Source organism: Aplidium turbinatum, chromosome 13 (genome assembly GCF_918807975.1).
Source record: "Aplidium turbinatum chromosome 13, kaAplTurb1.1, whole genome shotgun sequence".
NCBI lineage: Eukaryota > Metazoa > Chordata > Ascidiacea > Aplousobranchia > Polyclinidae > Aplidium > Aplidium turbinatum.
In genome coordinates, this window is record NC_137484.1 from 12287258 (window position 1) to 12306025 (window position 18768).

At 36.0% G+C, this 18768-nt stretch overlaps 1 protein-coding gene across 2 annotated transcripts in view; it reads right to left on the reverse strand.

Moving 5' to 3' along the window:
- Positions 1–293: 293 nt before the first annotated feature.
- LOC145782282 (NFX1-type zinc finger-containing protein 1-like) overlaps positions 294–18768 on the reverse strand; it is a 35874-nt gene continuing 17399 nt past the window's right edge. The window contains exons 28-44 of one of the 2 annotated variants that reach the window (XM_082594070.1): positions 18615–18714; positions 18212–18339; positions 16496–16585; positions 15828–15981; positions 14070–14257; positions 12407–12569; positions 11880–12022; positions 11586–11755; positions 11167–11263; positions 10731–10858; positions 9699–9875; positions 8979–9159; positions 7548–7677; positions 7142–7322; positions 6659–6776; positions 6401–6578; positions 294–1555 (exon numbers count right to left, since the gene is read on the reverse strand). In XM_082594070.1, the coding sequence (XP_082450196.1) occupies positions 1446–1555; positions 6401–6578; positions 6659–6776; positions 7142–7322; positions 7548–7677; positions 8979–9159; positions 9699–9875; positions 10731–10858; positions 11167–11263; positions 11586–11755; positions 11880–12022; positions 12407–12569; positions 14070–14257; positions 15828–15981; positions 16496–16585; positions 18212–18339; positions 18615–18714 (2436 nt within the window). In that variant the 3' untranslated portion in view covers positions 294–1445. Of the gene's footprint in view, positions 1556–3406; positions 4122–6400; positions 6579–6658; positions 6777–7141; positions 7323–7547; positions 7678–8978; positions 9160–9698; positions 9876–10730; positions 10859–11166; positions 11264–11585; positions 11756–11879; positions 12023–12406; positions 12570–14069; positions 14258–15827; positions 15982–16495; positions 16586–18211; positions 18340–18614; positions 18715–18768 lie in introns of those variants that run through there. The other variant, XM_082594071.1, reaches the window with a different exon arrangement.

Genomic DNA, 18768 nt, shown 5'->3' on the forward strand with positions numbered 1-18768 from the left:
TGCTGCTCAAGCTACTTCAACAGCAATATTGAGTGTGAAGTTGTTGTAATGGTTGGTTGTCGACGCAAAATGATTGCAAAGAAAAGCTTTATCACTCAGCACTGAATGCATTTCGAGCTTTAGGGTAATTCCGTGCTTTGTTGCCTCACCATCTAAATCAACTTCTGCTACCATTTCTTTCAGCTCTTGACTAGAAGGATTTCAACCTAACATTCTCATTACTTTGCCTAATTCCTTGGTAGTAATGGTGCCTCGTCTCAGTCAGCAATGAAAACTCTAAAATCCGCTTTAAATTGTAGACAAGCGAACAGTTTATTGTGCTGGAACATAGCAATTAGTGAATACTACATATACGGATATGCTCAACACATATTACACCAACATGATCAAGTGAATCATCAGAGCGACCGATAAGTACTTGGAAGATTGTTGGTTAAAAATAATAGGATGATGCGTGAAAATAATACGCAAATGGGATAATTTTGATCGATTCATACATTTTAATGTGATCAACTGATGAAAAAACATAGCACGACTGCAAAGTTGAAGCGCATTCGCTGAATGGAAAGTATAACAAATAAATTTGTTACCCAATAAATAGACGATAACTGCCATTCAATTAACAACATCAACCTCAGAAAAGCAATTAAATACTTCAGACACATTGAAAAAACAACTCATTAGAAAATGTAATAGGCTACTGACTGAAATAGTGCAATTTAAACGAACTGATGGACAACAAAAAACGAAATGCGTTGACCATAGCCTACCAAGCAAATTACAAGACTGAAAGTTCTATGCCGAAATTTATCCTCGAAAACAAAAAATAGAACAAAACGAAGGGAGCTCATGAGAAAGGTTACAGCGGATCAAGCGTGATCAATTTGTTGAAAAATGATGAGCGGAAAAATAACCAGAAAAAATATACAAGCATGCAAAATGACAGTTAATGGCAATGCAAATACACAACTGTTAATGAACACTATACAATGAGTGTGAAAATAAAATATTTCTGATGGACATGAATTATCCTTTTTAGCCAAACTTACAGTACTTCGTTAGTAGAAAGCTTCAGACGAAAAACATAGCCTAAGTTATGATGATAAAAACAACTCTTCATGGTTACGGTAGGTAGAAACATTAACCGTTCTTTTAAAGCTTTCAATGTCATATGACTAGTCACAGAATCTTAACAACTTTACTGACGTGCGATCATTCATAAAAGCAATGCAAGCCATCAACTTCAAGCCATAATACTATTCTTTTGTCCAACAGTAGACCAGCAACAACAATAGCATACAAGTGGAGTCCAATAACTTTTATGTCTTTAATAATGTCTTTAATATGTCTTTATAACTTTAACTTTTATGTCTTTACATTACATGATTACTCGTCTATACATGATGAAGCTGCAAACCAGCGGGGTTGGTTGAAGCAAAATAACTTTAGATTTCTGGAGGAATGAAAACGTTATTTGGATCATAGGCTGAAACAGTTGCACCGTCCATCTCTGGAGCCAATTTGTTGCCTTCCGCGAGTCTATGAGATGTGCCCCCTTTACAAATTTAAAATGAAATTACGATTTGTACGTAAGAAAATTATATTTAGGCCTAAAGCAGTGGTTCTCAACCTTTTTGTTTTGGCGGACCCCTGTAGGTACCTTCAAAACGGTCGCGGACCTTTAAAAAAAACCATCTGAAATTTTGGTATATCGGTTCTCCTATAATGGAATCAAATGTTTCATAAGTTTCGAAACGACACACTATGAAGAACTTGTTGAACTCACGACGCACTTATGACGATTGATGACATTGACGAAATTATGTTATGAGACAGCATCAAAAATCGGTAATCTATATATTGATTTGATGTTTTTCTATACATTTTATCACAAATTAATAGAATTTGTGCAACCGATACAAAGAATTTCTCCTTTTTTCATTTCTAATCAATATTAATTCGTTATAATTTTTGTCATTGCAAAATTGTGAGTGGTGATAGACTGCTGACAAACGTTTGCATTTCTAAGTTAAGCATTGATCAATAGACTGCTGTCTCAAAAGAATTAAGTTGAACATAGCCTAATTAAAAATAAAGATTAATTAATATGATATTTTTTTAGTTAGGAAACCAAACCTTTGAGCAATGTCTTTTGAAATTTCGAACGACGCACCAGTTCGTTGAGAAGTAAAGTTTGAAAATCACGGTATTACACAAATAAAGCACAACCAATTTTTAAATTTCGTAGTTTATCAATCATGCTGCAAACTCGGAAACTTTCACGGACCCCTGAAATCGCTTCGCGGACCCCCGGTTGAGAACCACTGGCCTAAATAAAGGAATCATACAGGAAAAGGATTCAACAGCGATGTAGGCTATGAAATAATATCATAGTATACTGCATACAATACACAGAGATGGGCAATATCACCAGTTTTAGTGATTTTGAAGATCAAGATCACCAAGAATATGTGATCTTAAAGAGCAAGATCAGATCCCCAAAACAGTGTGATCTTGATGATCAAGATCACCTTTTGTGTACTTGAAACATGAAGTTTTTGATGAATGGTGTTGCAAAAAAATTTATTGTAAGCAACCTGGTTAAAGATAGGCTAAGCTACTGTAGTTGGTATTGCCAACTGATGCTTTTCACTACTAGACCGCTGGTCTGAGAATTATAATAAGTTGATTACTGTTGCTATTACGCCTATCAATCGTTGTTGTAGTTTGCGTAAAATCGCAAAGTAAAACCCAAGGCCGAGGGTAATTACAGTCAATGCTTTTTTTTAAGGTGTTTTGGGGGACCGAAACGGTTCCCCAAATTTTTCCAGCGGTTTCTCAAAGTTTGGACTTGCAACTACAGTAGAAAAGTAATGGTTGTTTCTCGCTATGTCTTGTCGATAATACGAATATAGCCTACAATCAATAGTTCAGATCCGAAAAAAAGAATAAGTGGAGGTACAGCTAACAGCTGAATCAAAGAGTTATTCACAAAAGAAGTGCACCTTCGGTACTCGTCAATGTTTATTTCTGATTTATGGCGCATAATGATCAGTTTTTACGTGTGGAAAGATAACAAGCAGAAGCCAACAAGCACACTTTGTTTGATTGTTTTGTTGCAGGAGATAGAACCTGAAAAATTTGTTCTGTGATTGTGCTCTGCCAGTAGCCTAATAAATAATTCGTTTAAGCAAATATGGCTATTTTTTGGTATTTAAACGAAACACTTGCGGTCTCTTAAAACTACTTAGCGGTCACCCAAACCAAACCTTAAAAAAAAAACTGATTACAGTATTGAAAAAGTCGCAAATTCGAAATTAGTTTTATGCTTTTTACCTTTTTAAAAAGAACAGCTTTGAACTACATCATTTTTCACTAAAGTTTGGTCTAGTTCATATAGGAAGCTTTCATTCATGTTACATGTTACTAAGTAATTTCAACTTTCACTGAATTGTATCAATGTTTATTGCACTATTTACCCATCTGGCAACCTTGATACTGTTGTCTGCTATCAAAAAAGTTCAGAGGTCTAGTGTACTGTCAGATATACCCCTCCAAATAAAAATACAAAAGCAATGCAAATACACAATTGTTATTGAACACTATAGGCTATACAATAAGTGTGAAAATAAAATATTCTTGATGGACATGAATTATCCTTTTCAGCCAAACTTACAGTACTTCGAGAAAGCTTCAAACGTAAAACATGTTATTATGACGAAAATAACTCTTCATGATTATGGTAGGTAGAAACATTAACCGTTCTTTTAAAGCTTTCAATGTCATATGACTAGTAACAGTATCTTAACAACTTTACTGACGTGCGATCATTCATAAAAGCAATACAAGCCATCAACTTCAAGCTATAATATTGTTTTGTCCAACAGTAGACCAGCAACAACAATAGCATACAAGTGGAGTCCAATAACTTTTATGTCTTTACATTACATGATTACTCGTCTATACATGGTGAAGCTGCAAACCAGCGGGGTTGGTTGAAGCAAAATAACTTTAGATTTCTGGAGGAATGAAAAAGTTGTTTGGATTATAGGCTGAAACAGTTGCACCGTCCATCTCTGGAGCCAATTTGTTGCCTTCCGCGAGTCTATAAGATGAGCCCCCTTTGCAATTGAAAAATGAAATTACCATTTGTACGTCAAAAAATTATATTTAGAAAGGAATCATATAGGAAAAGGATACAACAGCGATGTAGGCTGTAAAATAATTGTGTAGTACTGTATATAAAATACACAGAGATGGGCAGTATCCCCAGTTTTGGTGATTTTGAAGATCAAGATCACCAAGAATATGTGATCTTAAGAGCAAAATCAGATCCCCAAAACAATGTGATCTTGAAAATCATTATCACATTGTTCAAGATCACCTTTAGTGTGTTTGAAAAAATGAAGTTTTTGATGAATGATGTTGCAACAAATTTTTTTTTACTGTAAGCAACCTGGTTAAAGATAGGCTACTGTAGTTGGTAGACCTATTGCCAACTGATGCTTTTAACCACTAGACCGCTGGCCTAAGAATTGTAATAAGTTAATTACTGTTGCAATTACGCCTATCAATCATTGTTGCAGTTTGCGTAAAATCGCAAAGTCACACCCAAGGCCGAGAGTAATTACAGTATTGAAAAAGTCGCAAATTTGAAATTAGTTTTATGCTTTTTACCTTTTTAAAAAGAACACAGATGAACTGCATCATTTTTCACTAAAGTTTGGTCTAGTTCATATCGGAAGCTTTCATAAGTAGTTTCAACCTTCACTGAATTGTATCATTGTTTATTGCACTATTTACCCATCTGGCAACCTTGATACTGTTGTCTGCTATCAAACAAGTTCAGAGGTCTGCGGTCAGATAAACCGCTGCAAACAAAAATACAATAGCAGCATATGTTTTCACATTAAATGCAGTATATTTGTTTATACTTAAACCCTAAGCAATTTTGGTCTGGTTGATTTGCTGTAATAAACCACTTCACATGACTAAAGTCAACTACAGAGTGCAGTTTTTTTTAGAAACGCCATTCTAAACTTTTAAAATTGGGTTAAAGAAAGCAAGTATTTTTTGAGAATTTACAAAATATAATTATGTACAAAGTTGAACCATTTTTTTTTTGTTATACGTCAACATAAAGTATATACGGAAGTTAACTTGTTTATTATGACCAACACAGAAATTTCAATTTTAAATCGGCAACACTGACCAAGTTAGATTGAAACTTTATATCGACTTTTGTATGACAATTATCAAAGTAACAGTGGCTTAATGTTGGTAGTTGCAACCAAGGCTGTGAAATCGAAGTCGTGGAGTCCGGGGATTCGTGCGTGTCACTCAGGAGTCGGAGTCGTTAAAAGAGCTGATTCGGACTTGATCCAAACCGATGAACAATAATATTTGTTTACAATACTTGTTTTCAAAATATTGTTTCTTGTTCTCTGTATTGCGCTTTAAAACTTCACCAGAAAACAAAAGTGTTGGTTCTTGTTAGTTTTTAAGAAAGTTTCCATTTCAATTTTATTCACAACTTAAGTGAAATGAATCTTAAAAAAATAAAAAATGACAAAAATTCAGAAAAATCTGGCAACCCTCAATAAGCTGGCAACACTGAAGCCGGAATCGGCCAGATATAAACTGAGGACGAGGAGTCAGAGACGTGTTTTTTTCGCGTGACTCCACATCTCTGGTTGCACACTAATCACTTTGCACAGTACGAGTTCTAAAAAAATGCCTCTATCGAGTAAGTAAACTTAAATTTTAAAGTGATCTTGATCTTGTTGTTCTTCAAGATCAAAATCACAAAAAAAGGGGATCTGAAAGCAAGATCAAGATCACTGAAATAAAAGTGATCTTGCTCTGTATAAAATATGTAATCCTATGTGGAAAATGTGGAAAAGGCAAGTTAAAGAGGAAAGCAGCAAGGTAGGCTTGACAAGAGAGGACGCGTTAGACAGATCGATGTGGAGGCAGGGTGTGAAGGCGATTGTTGTTGCACTTGGAGGTGAATCCGGCCACCCTCGGCAACGAGGACATCACCGGATTAAAACTGGACTACCACTACTACTACATACAGATACAGCATATGTTTTTCTCAGCCGACGTGGAAATAAAAAATTAGATTAAACTTGAGTGGCCTACCCAGCCTAACAAAACTGCCAAGAAATTGTGCAGACATAAAAGTTATTGTAGTTTTATGTTCTGTCGGACAAACAACAAAGCTAACCTACTTTCAAAAGTTTTATCCCTAAGTGTAGAAGTAGTTTTGCTTCTTGTTGATATGGAATATTAGGCTAGAGCAATTTGTTGTCGACCATCCATTTATAGCACAGCAAAATAACTTTTCATTGTAGTTTTGCTACAGTTGTAGTTGTTTTAGTTTTCATTATTAGCTTACCAATTTGAGTTTTGCACTCTGGACATGTTCCAACTTGATTGGCTCCTCCACAATCACCGATGCAATAAACATGTCCATTCTTGCATTTGTTCCAATGTCCCTTTTTAAACGACATAGCTTTCACAATCATGTCTCTTTCTTCTACAGTTATTCCGAGTCCGGGAACAAGAGAAGGACACTAAACGCAAAGCAGCACGACAATTTTTAATTTTCTAATTTCCCTTCTATTGAAAAAAGTAACTTTTACCAATCACTCACCAAGTCCTTGATTTCCTCCATCAATCCTTCAACTTCCTCTTGAACATCGTCGTAACGAACGCGTTGAACAAACAGAAGGTTATGAGCTTTGTCAATCTTTTTGTTCAACTCTGATTTTCTGCAATAAAATATATTCAACCAATTTACACACAACTGTTCGCTATCAACTGGAAAATTATACAAGCAACACCCCACAATATCAAGTAGTTCGAATAAAAAGATTATGTATAAACTGCCCCCTTAAAAAACTTGCCTACGTGCGACTTTGCTTAGCTTTACGTATAACTTTAGAGACGTAGCCACGAGGGACCTGGGGGACAATCGTTCCCTAAAATTTTTATCTTGTGGCCCCAAAAATCATGTTTCAATACTATTAAAACATTTTAAAACCATTATAATTCATGTTGAATGACGTTTGCCCTCCCAATAGTTTCTTTTGCCCCACCAAAATTTCCTTTCTAGCCTCTTCACCATATAACTAACTTGTCCGTGGCGATGTTTATAGTAAACCTCAGACTTGAAATCTTTGCTTTGATTTCTAGCAGTTGAAGACATTGTTTCAATCTGCTGAACTCTGAATCAAAATCTGAGAGTTCCTGATCCGAAAAGTAAGGACGAGGCTCAAACAACCATCGGAGAAGAATTGAAATTTCCAAACTTAGATCTGAAAATAAAAACCGAGTATTAGATAAGAAAATAATTGCAATAACTGACATAAAATACACGCAACAATCAAATGTTAGATACGTTGCTATTGTAGTTTACATACTGTCAGCCACAGTAGACGACCTTTAACATTAGATATGTGGATATAACAACGCTCGATAAACACAAAGTCCATTGGCTGCTGCGGCTCGATACACTTATGTGACAATGCATTGCGGCTTACCTTGTATTAATTCCAACACCGACGCTTTCATTGTAACTTCCTCAAGCTTAGTCTTAAGTTTGAAAATCTTCTCTAAGTGTTGAAATTTTTTTTCCACTACACTCAATTGATTCATTGTTTTGGCTTGTTCCTGCACAAATATTCTACAACGTCAACAATTTATAAATGACGTCCAAAGATTTTCATTCGGAGTAGCCACAAGTTTGAATGTTAAAATGAACCATGGCCACCTAAAGATACGGCCTGATTTGTCACATTTTGCAGAAATTTCCAGGTTTTTCTAACTTTGGGCGAACGTTTAAATAAATTTTTCTAAAAATTAGATTTTTACGCTTTCTTTATTCTTTTCCCCAGATGACACAATAGGTTTTAACATTCTCACATGTTGAAAAACAAAGAAAATTCAATTTCGAAGATTTTAGTCAGACTGTTAATTTTCAATAACAGTCTGATTTTGCGTTTTTCAACTTACTTTTTCTCATTTGCTACTGCTTCCCCAAGGCAACAAAAAAGTTTTTTGTCATTAGGAAACCGCAAAAAGTAAAAACATCTCAAAAAATGGCAGTCAAGCACTAGCAGTAGCTGTAATCAAAATCTGCAAAATGTGACAAATCAGGCCGCATCTCCAGGTGGCCATGAAATGAACTTAACCTTAGCTGTTGCAGAATAACTGAATCATGTTGCTTCCTATTGAGATTCCATTGTCAAAATCATCGGCATCAAACAAACTGCTTGTTCAGGTTTAGAATTGCAGTGATAGAAAAAACAAAACTTCTGAGAAAATTTTCTCATAAAAATTGTGATGATACAAAAAAAAACATTAAAGCAGGTGTTTCAAAACAACCTTTTACTTAAGCGTGCCTTGGCATCAAAATGGGATAGCAGAACCATTGTATGAAACTCTTGTAGTGGGGAATAGCTTTACTCCGTTTTTAGTATCAGTATTTTAGTTTAAAAAGCTATTGTAGCCTATTGCAAAAACAATTCTACAATTTGAACTTTTTTGTTTCTAAATGGAACTTAAAGTGTGTTTACTGTTTATACACGCAGCCTAACTAATAACTTTTTGTACAAACAATTGTGAGAAAAGCTAGCTACAAGCTACACGCTTGTTTTTTGGAAATAAAGTAGTTCCAACCTTTCAATGCAGTGTTTTTCAAAGGATGTTGCTCTCGTGTACCGCGGAATACCGTCAAGTATCCAATGAAAGAGCCGTATCCCTTCCTCGATACACCATTGGTATCGCTAGTTGGAGCTCCCATTGCTAAGGCGAAGTTTGTATATTTGCTGGTTCAAGTGCAATACTACCGCAAGCTTGGCCTTAACCAAATAGTAGGCTGGTAGAGTGATAACTAGGGCCATCATCAGACTTTAACTGGATAAGATCAAAAGTACTAAAATGCTACTTTTATTTCTAGAAAATTTTCTTACAGTTTCATTTTGCAAAATGTCCAGGCGTGTACAACGACTGTTGTAAAACTTTGCTCTTATTAAACGAAGAATAGAGTCTCCGCGAACGGAAGCACGTATAAGGGCAGCAGTGAGATCTTTCCTGCATCCTTCGATGTCCTCAGGAGCTCCATTTATTTTTATCTTAACTTCATTGATGAGTCTACAAAAAGAAGCATCTTTGCTGGTTCACGCCACAGTAGGATGTAAAAATAGAAAGCTCATACGTGATAATGCTGAAACTTAGATTCATCCCAATATAAACATCCGCACAAAGAAAAAGGAGGACAATACGGAAAATGGCAAACCTTGTCTTTTTTATTTTTTTATTCTGCAGTTCTGATTTCAATATCAACCGACAAGATGGTGTAAATCTCAATTGATATGGCTGTAGTGTTAGATAGGCACAAAAAGCAATTGTGAAAATACACAGATCTACTGAACCAAACTCAAAAATAAAACTGAAGCATGAAATAACCTCTCGTGATGCACAGTCGAATACAATAAGTTTTGAAGTTAGTGAAAATTGATTGTCTATCAACAATATTTTATTCACGGCAACGATCCTTCACTATTGCTATGATAGTGTACCGTACATCTGCAATTCGAACAGAATTGTCTGATTGAGGAACAAGCAGGCTGAATGCCCAGGAAACCATAATAAGACATAACAGCCGACAAACATAAAATCACTTCACTTACATTAGTTGCTTGTTGATGATGTGCTGGTATCTGTACGATTTTCTGATGACTCTCTTACATCGAGGACATTCTTTCAGTTGGATGCTCAGGGCATCACTGCCATCATTGCTTTCCTGCTCCATCCATTTGTCCATGTCCTCGTGGGTAAAAACATGACCACACTCAAGTTGCACAAATCTGAAATGATTAAATGTATGAATACAGGAAAAGTGAGGAGTGGTTGTAAATCTGGAGCTGTTTAAAGCAGCTACGCCTTCCATACACAGGCGGATGGAAGGAAATTTATATTGCGATACCAAATTTATTGTTTACTTTGCACCTCTACAGTAGGTCAAACCAAGCTTGCTTCAATGAAAATGAGGCATTGCCGGTCAAAATATATTTTGAAAGGTCTAAATCCAATCTTTACATTGCAGTACGCTAGAGATTTTCTAAAAGTCTTAAAACAATTTCTTGGCATTTGATGAAACGAAAAAAGCAAGCTACGAATCTACGATGAGTAAAAAATGTTTTGATAGAGATCAACTAATAAAAAGCTCGTTCTTAAGTACATGACCAATGATGAAATCAAAAGCATAAAGATTACATAACGGTTGCCGGTTTACGCAAATGTTGTGTCAGCAATCTGACTGACATTTAAAAAAACAAACTTTTGTCATCTTTACTGTCTCCTCCAGATAACACAAATTGTTACGCCACCAGGCAGTAAAAATTAAAGAAAATTTGAATTACTGTAAAATAAAAACTTTCAATCAGACTGCTAGTCAGTCGGCAACTTCTGTAAAAATCTGCAAAGCGTAACAAGTCAGGCCGTATCTCTAGATGGCCATGGCAAAGTCAACAGTGTTTTGAGATGTCGTTCAAGGTCCTTGTTACTACGTCACGCTCTTGTAAAATGGTGGACTGATTAAGCAAAACTGACCAAGACGACGTATGCGGAGATCAAAGTCATAATCAGATTGCAATCAAAATTGTTCCAATGCAGATCATTTTTTCTTCCAATGTATGACGATAAACTTTGCGGTTTCTTACCTTGCATCGGGCTCGGCTTCATTTCCGAAGAAAATTTCAGTGACGGTTTCTTCGTCACAAATTCGACAGAGTTTCGGGCATGGTTCGCCAATTATACCTATGCACTTGTGACCACACTTTTTCAGCTTCTATAGAAATATATTTCACGATTTGTTACCGAAAAGTTTATTGTTCAAGAATTTTCAAGTCATGTCAAAGTATCTACAGCTGATTTTTTATGTTTATATGTCGGCTAGCTGTTGCAATTTTAATCCAAATTTAGATAACAACTATAGTGTAGTCCTTCCGTCGACTACGGAGTGACGCCCCTTTGACTACAGCCCTTGATTTCTCTCATAATTATGAACAGTATGCTGATCCAAAGAAAAATGCCTACGGCCCTTCCTGAGGGCTATGGCGTACTGAACTGAACTGTCCTACATCCACAAACTCTCACCTTTTTACAAGGTTGGTCAGAAGGCTGCTTGTCACAAGGCTCAGAGCAAAGTTTGGAACATTTGCTAGTTCGGTCAATCTTCATCGAACACTTTTCTCTGCATTTCACAGCAACCATTAACATCACACTGAGCACAACGACGTAAAAGTTTCATGCAGGCATTTAAAAATCGTATGACGATTCGGCGTTCGACAGAAGCTGACGTGATTCGGTCTAAAATTGCAGAGTTGGAATCGGATACTTTTGGTCAGACGTTACAGCCGTGATAAAAATTTCCCTTTCAATAGATTAATTTATACGTAGATATGTCACTTATTGAATACAGAACTGTAATATTTATCAATTACTGCACACTGTAATACAACCTGACACAGCCAAGCAAATCTGAGTATGTTATAACATATAGATTTAATACATACTTGCATAAAACACAAGGTTCAAAACATCTCTTTCCACATTTGCTGTGGGAGCATGCCGTCTCGCAGTTCCGTTGGCATGGAGGACACTTTGCAGAACAATTTTCTCGGCATACATGTCCACAAAATAACATCCTTCCACATTTTTCTCGGCATCTTTGGTGCAAACGGCTCTAGTAGAAACAATGGAGTAAAAGTTTAACTGTCAAAAATTATTTTTAATTAGAAAAATACTTGCTAACAAATTAGTCTCTTGTTCTTCTATAAATTGTTTACAAGCGTTTTAAATAAAAATACCTGATGGCAACTATAGCAGTTGCCTTTGCATTTGTGTCCACATTTCAAAGTTGCATTGCAAGGAACTTTACAGTCATTTAAACCGATCGCGTTCGATCTGAAGCATCGGATGTTTACAGGGGGGTGTCCGCAGGGGAGTTCATCTAAAATTAATAATAATATAACAATAAATAACATAATAATTATGCGTTATTTACGACCATGGCGACAACAACCAATACTGCAAATTACAAACATGCAACGTTACAAACAACTGAAAGTAGCTAAGAGACATTATACAGTATACACCATACAACAATAGGTAACGAGCCAGGTGCTTCCTGTTATTTTGGTATGCCAAGTAGTTACATGACCGGGTATTTTGGAGCGGTGTCGAACCTACGTCCTTTCGAACATCGCACAAGCGCTTTCGCGGCTCAGCCAACCGAAACGAAAGCTATATATGGTGAATATTCAAATTTTACTTCCTAAAAACGTTTCACAGCGGATGAATTCAAGTGAAAACATCTCGTTGATAAAACACTTACTGGATTTTACAATGACAATGCATTCTTTGGGACAACGCTTTCCACAGAAGCCCTTACAGGTATGGCCACAGGGCAAGACATCAGTACAAGGTACCTTGCAACAAAACTCATTCGGCGATTGATGACATTGCATTTCTTGAAGGTGGCCACATTTCTCGATGGTCTGAGTGAAATAGTGATGTTTGTTTGAAGTACAGTAAAGCATCGACTAAGTTTCAATAAAACTAAACATGGTGTGTATTTAGCTTGTTTTGGAAAAGTTATTATTATTTATTATTATTATAATTTATTTGTTAAACCATAGGCATGCGAAATGAGTAACGTAATCAGATTTAACACATTTCAGTTTATTAAAACATTTACAGAAAAACTACATTGAAGCAAATTTCATATCGAACGTTTTCGACATCACTTGGTGTCCTCTTCAAGAATAACATACAGTAATTCTATCTACATCTAAATAAAATACAATGGTTAAATATAAAATTTATCCACAGCAAAAGAGAAAAACTGCACAGTACTTCTGACTAGCTCAACAATAAACACGAGAATCCTAATTCTCACTGCATTAAACAGCGTTAAACAAATCACATGATGTGGTATGTACAGTACAGTTAGGCAAGACGCGAAAAACTAATTTTAAAATACACAGAGCAAAAAAGACGAACCGCAAGCATACAATTGTCTGGTTAAAAAAGAATTATTGCGTGTTATATGCAGGGTTTCCAAGGTTTTGGTTTGAAACTTAAAATAAAAGTAGCCTACTCCTATTCATTCTTGTAATAAAATAACCCACTGAATAAGCCTAATTTTCGTTTACGTTTGCTTGAAATTGTGTAAAAAGGAGTCACAATTTACTATTTTCCGTCTTCCTTTCAACAATTACACACTTTATTACTCTACTAACTCAGTTCTTAGTGTTCTGTGATCGTTTGGCTGTACAAAACACGGCTCGTTGCTGACACAAATCATAAAAAACGCAATTTTCGGCACGTCGCAAAATTGTATGGCGTATAACAGGAAAGAACCGATTGTACGTTGTGTACAGTTGTAACAGGTTTAGAAACTTTTAGCCATAGTTCAGTCGGTCGTAGTCAATTATGCGTATCGGAGTAGCAGAAATTCGTTCCCCGCTTAATAGGCCCACCCGCTTAATAAGCCCAAAATCGTCTGGTCCCGAGATGGGCTGAATAAGCGTAGACTACTGTATTTTGTTTAGCATGAGCAGGCATGAGGCACTTTATAACGGAGATGTGATGTCAGTCTTATCATTTTAATTCCGGTTTCAGTCAAGAGATTCATTTAATAAAACAAAAGCTCTCTAATCAAATATCCAATAGCTTTGATGCAAATTATTGATTACTCACATGCCTCAACACTGTCTTGTTGATAAAATATTAAAACATTGTCTGAAGAACAATGCCTCTCTAAAATGGCGAAGTAGGCAATAAAAATGGCGGCCTCATATGAGCAAACATTTATGAGATACATTATCTTGGATAGAAACTTATTTATTGCAGCAACAACCACTAGCTTTAGCTAAAAAGTTATCCAAAAACATAGTATTCCTTCTTGTGACCATACCGCATACAAATCAAAGGGTTGTATGCTTTCATTTTATCACCGTAACAAATCTTTGCATTGCTACATTAGCACGTCTCACCTTCATCATCTTAACTGTACAAGCACACTCCTGAAAACAAAGTCTCTTGCATCTGTGGTTATTTTCACAAAACTTCTGACATGGCTTCCTGCATTTAAACAGTTTGTGATCTTCATCATCAGGATGACAAGTTCTGGTGCAGGCGTGTCCACATGGCAACCTGGATTCGCAAGGCTTCCCACATCCACCTGAAAAGGTTATAAGGGGAAAGATTAACACTGTAGCTTTTATCCTACATATGGTCCAATCACAGTGACGAAGTGTCTGCTTCTATAGACGCTATGTTGTCACAATTGTTTCTATCTATTACACGTAAAGAGACTTTGGATAGATGACGTAGTTCATTGAGATATCAAACGTTAAACAGTCAATTAAGGTCGAGTAGTTTTACTTGTGGGATAATAGATGAAATCCTTGAAGGTCTAAAGAAATAGTTCACCACACCAGCACGTAAAAAAATCAAATTCTGAACGCAAACGTCTTTGTCGATTTCAAAATAAATATACACTACTACTTGCAACAGCTACTTGACAATTGGCTATAACTTCCACTTTCATAATCTAACTAACATCGGCCAGAACTCTACAATCGTCTTCCACATACTTTCGTTGCAACTTCTAATCCCATAATACCACAACCGTAATCACAACTCTAACAATATTACTCAAATCAGGCTGCTATATTTATAACAGGTTTGCTTGACCACAAGTTTCCAGAGACAATAGGGTTATATTACGTCACAAGAATTCATTCTTCTGGTCAACAAGTCAAAAAACGTTTCGAGAATCGCACAAACATAAAATCTTCTAGAAGCAGATTTTGCAATAGAAGATAGTTTCATTAAAGATGACTATAGGACAGTAATTGGTGAAACACCACAATAGAATTACACAATAAAATAGTTCACCTATTCTAGGACAATAATGTAACCTGCCGCGAAACTACGCATACTGATTATGACATTTGTACAGTACAATCATAGCAAACACAACTTCAGATGAACAAATTCGTAAAGTATCTGGGAAAATAAACATTTTTACGAGTGTTTTAAATCATTATGATGTAAACGAAGTACGACTTACCCGGAAATTGTAACCTACCATGAGATTCCTAACTTTTAAGTTAAATATTTTTAAGCAGTTCAAAGTTACTTGTCTATAATCAGTTATACAGATCTAAATAAGTTCATTTAGATTTCTTTTTTTATATGTAAAAGGACAAGAACAGTAAATGTTTTCATTTTACTTAAATCCGCGGACTTAAGTCTGTCGATATTTCTTTATATTTTATTACTAACAGGGCAACTGTCCGAGCAGCTTCACTTTGGAACGATTGAGTGAACTTTTGTTTTGCATTGACAGCCTTACTTTCTTGTAGACAGCATATGCAGGTTAATAATTTTAACCAAGTCAACGTACAGTAGGCTACCATGTAGACACCACTTCTGAAGATTGATTTAAGTGTGTCGGTACGCCACAGCGTTAAAATTATTTTAAATAATGCATACAATTTTTTCTTTTAAAAATTTTAGTTTAGCGACAACCTTTTCAAGGAGAGTTTTATCGCTTTCTTTTTATATCAACCTATTCCATAGGTAGCCTACATCATCATCCAAGGTACACCACGGCTCACAAGACACAAAGTTTCCTGCACTTATCCCAAAATCGGTTAAATCGTTTGTGTCGCGTCGTGAAACACTTAACAAAATGTTAAAAAATGAAAGTATTTACAGCACATACACTAAACAACGAATCAAACCTTCCGGAACTTTTTGGAAATCCTGAACAGTTTTAGCCATGACAATATTCTCTGGATGGTGTTTGCACTGCAAAGGCAAAGCATCGCCCGACATTCCATCTCTTTCGAGCTTGGATAGAATAGAACGCCACAATCCGCTTTTCTCTTTTAAAAGCTAAAAAAAGTTTTAATAAAAGAAAAACTCTAACATCAACTGTTTTTACAATTTTGCAGCCACAACTGGAAAGCTAACGAGGGAGTACTGAAAGCAGAGCACTCAAGTTACTTGTAAGTGGCAGTGATTAAAGTCACTGAAATTATGTTCTAATTGTTCAAATTAGGTAGCCTATATGAATTTAATTATTGAGTTGACCCAGTTTGACTTGATAGAGTATAGTTATGATTTCGAAAATGTCGTTTGCCTCACATTGTACTTGCAGATAAGGTCATGCATAGGCCTGGCAACAATTTTAAAAATAGTTGAAATGCGACATACAAACGCAGAACCAAAAGCTTCTAAAGTAAACCTAAATAAAACCTTTGTATATCTTGTTAAAAAAATCTGTCAAAACTAAAAATTTTGTTTAACCCAATAAAAGCTTATTTTTTTTATTGCAAGCACTTAGTGTTAGTTAGTAAATATGTTGCAAAATAGCAAAATGTGATATTGTAAGACAATTTAGACTTACAGTTCCGTTCCCAATGCAGAACAGTCCTTTTTTAGCTCGAGACAAAGCAACACACACTCGGTTCTCAATGCCCAAGAAGCCGATCTTGCCCTGTAACGTGTGTAATATTTTCGATAAACTTAGCAACAAATTCCAGAGACTTATTTCTCCGAATAGGTGAAAGTGGTTACCAAGTGGTGAAAATGTTTTCTCAACACTATAGCGGATGTCGGTTCGGCGTCCAACGTGAGCATTGGGCTGTGTGTTGGCAAGACACTTAATTTAATGAAAAGCATATAAGTGAACACACAGACTGGCTGCTTCGTACCCACTTAACTTAAATTTTCAAATAGCACGCACAAACAACAATACAGTTCAGCTGACACATAAGCTACGCTCAGGGCCATGTTCACCTTCCCCCGCGTCCCCGGCCGTGGGGGCACACGGTTTTGTTTAGGGCCCACTCATGTTAGTCTGTTTAATGTTTTTTAACTGTTCAAGAAAGGAAAAAGCTGCTACAGAAGCTCGATCATTAATATCTTACATCATGCAAGGCCGTATTTTCTGTTTCCCAACTCCCCGGCTGGGGGCCCATCTCCGTCTAGGGGCCCACTCATATTTAGTTTATGCAGCGTTTTTTGGCTTGTAAGTTTACATGTAGGCCAGCATTTAATATGTAATTTTATTTCCATTTTTGCAAAATTTTCTCGCTTAATTTGTTCGCGTAACCGCATTGTATTCCCTTAACCAGCGATGTGTCACATTTCGAAATAAACACTGCTCACTCAAATAGGCTAGTTAAGTAACAATTAAATTGATAAATTTCGTTATTAACAGAGATGGCTATAAAGTGAAATAGGTCATGAAAATGCTATAAAGTGAAGGTGGGGACACCTCAGATAGATTTTCAAAGTTATAGCCTGCTGGAAGGCTACATCACACTACGTTATCCAAATTTTCAAGAAATAAATTATTAAAATCCTTCTATGGTCGTGAATGAATTGTTTTTAAAACGGTAAACTAACTTAAAGTTTAAACCAAACCTTCTATCTAAATCCATTTTTAATTTGATAAATTTGGTTAAATATAAAACTACTTAGTTAGCCTACATACAAAATACGTATCTTGATAAAAAAACATTATTGCGCTAAAAATGCCTAAAAAGTGACCAAAACAAGGATATATTTGTCAACATTTTCCGGGGGGCTAGCCTCCCACACCCCTACCAATATTTACTTTTTCGGACATTTAGCTTTGCCTTGTCCATTTATCTTATAAATTTTGCTTTTGCTTTATTGAAGCTCTGCTCCAAACATGCTGCTGCATTGTTCGCATATTTAGGCCGATTATTTTTTTCAAAGAAATTTTAGAGTTATTTAGCCTACTATTTGCTAAAATGATGAATGTGAATTTTTTCCCTACATTGAAAGAGTTTGCGGCTATAACTTAACGCTATTTGTTCTATTTGAGCCATCACTAAACATAGGGGCCCACTAGGGAATTTCGGGGAGCCAAACATGGTGTTTACACGGCCCTAGCTACGCTAGAAGTTGATAAAAATACCACTTTATACACTGTTTGTTAGAAGACTAAAAATTTAATATCACAATGCTTGCCTCGGAACAAAGCATACCATAAAAATTTTGGTAGCACAACTTATCCTTGCTTCTAATGATGCTAATCATTTTCTGATTTGTTCAAACTTTGTTGTATAATTGTATACACACAATTGTATACCTCTTCGTTGCTCCTAACCAATGAGAGCAAAATGATGTCGTTTTCCTCTCCTTGGAAATTGTCGACAGCTGTCACTCGGATTCTCCTCATGTTGGCGCTCATGAGGCGGTTGATGACGTGAAGTTGACCTGAGTTTCATGATATTCAAATTTAAATGAAACAAAAACCGGCGCTACACTTAAAGTATCACAAGCATTTTCTGTCCACTGGTTGTTCACGTGCAAGTCATGCACTTGTCAAGGACAACTACCGCTGCAACATATTTAGCATACTGGAGCTGCACAAAAGACAAGCTAGCAAAACGCAGGCAAATAATTAATTGATCATTTCAAGGTACGCAGCACTTGAGGGAAAGAAGTGACAACCAAGTAGGCTATGGTATACTGTCTTGTCGTTAACTCACCAACATATGCTGTTAAGATGGTGATTTGTTCCGGCAAATATCCTTGCTGAAGAAGATATTGTGATAAGGTGACTAAGAAATTGGCTTCGTACTGGTTGACCTGAAGAAAATAGTGATTAATGCCAGAGCTACGAAACCAAACAATTATAATTGT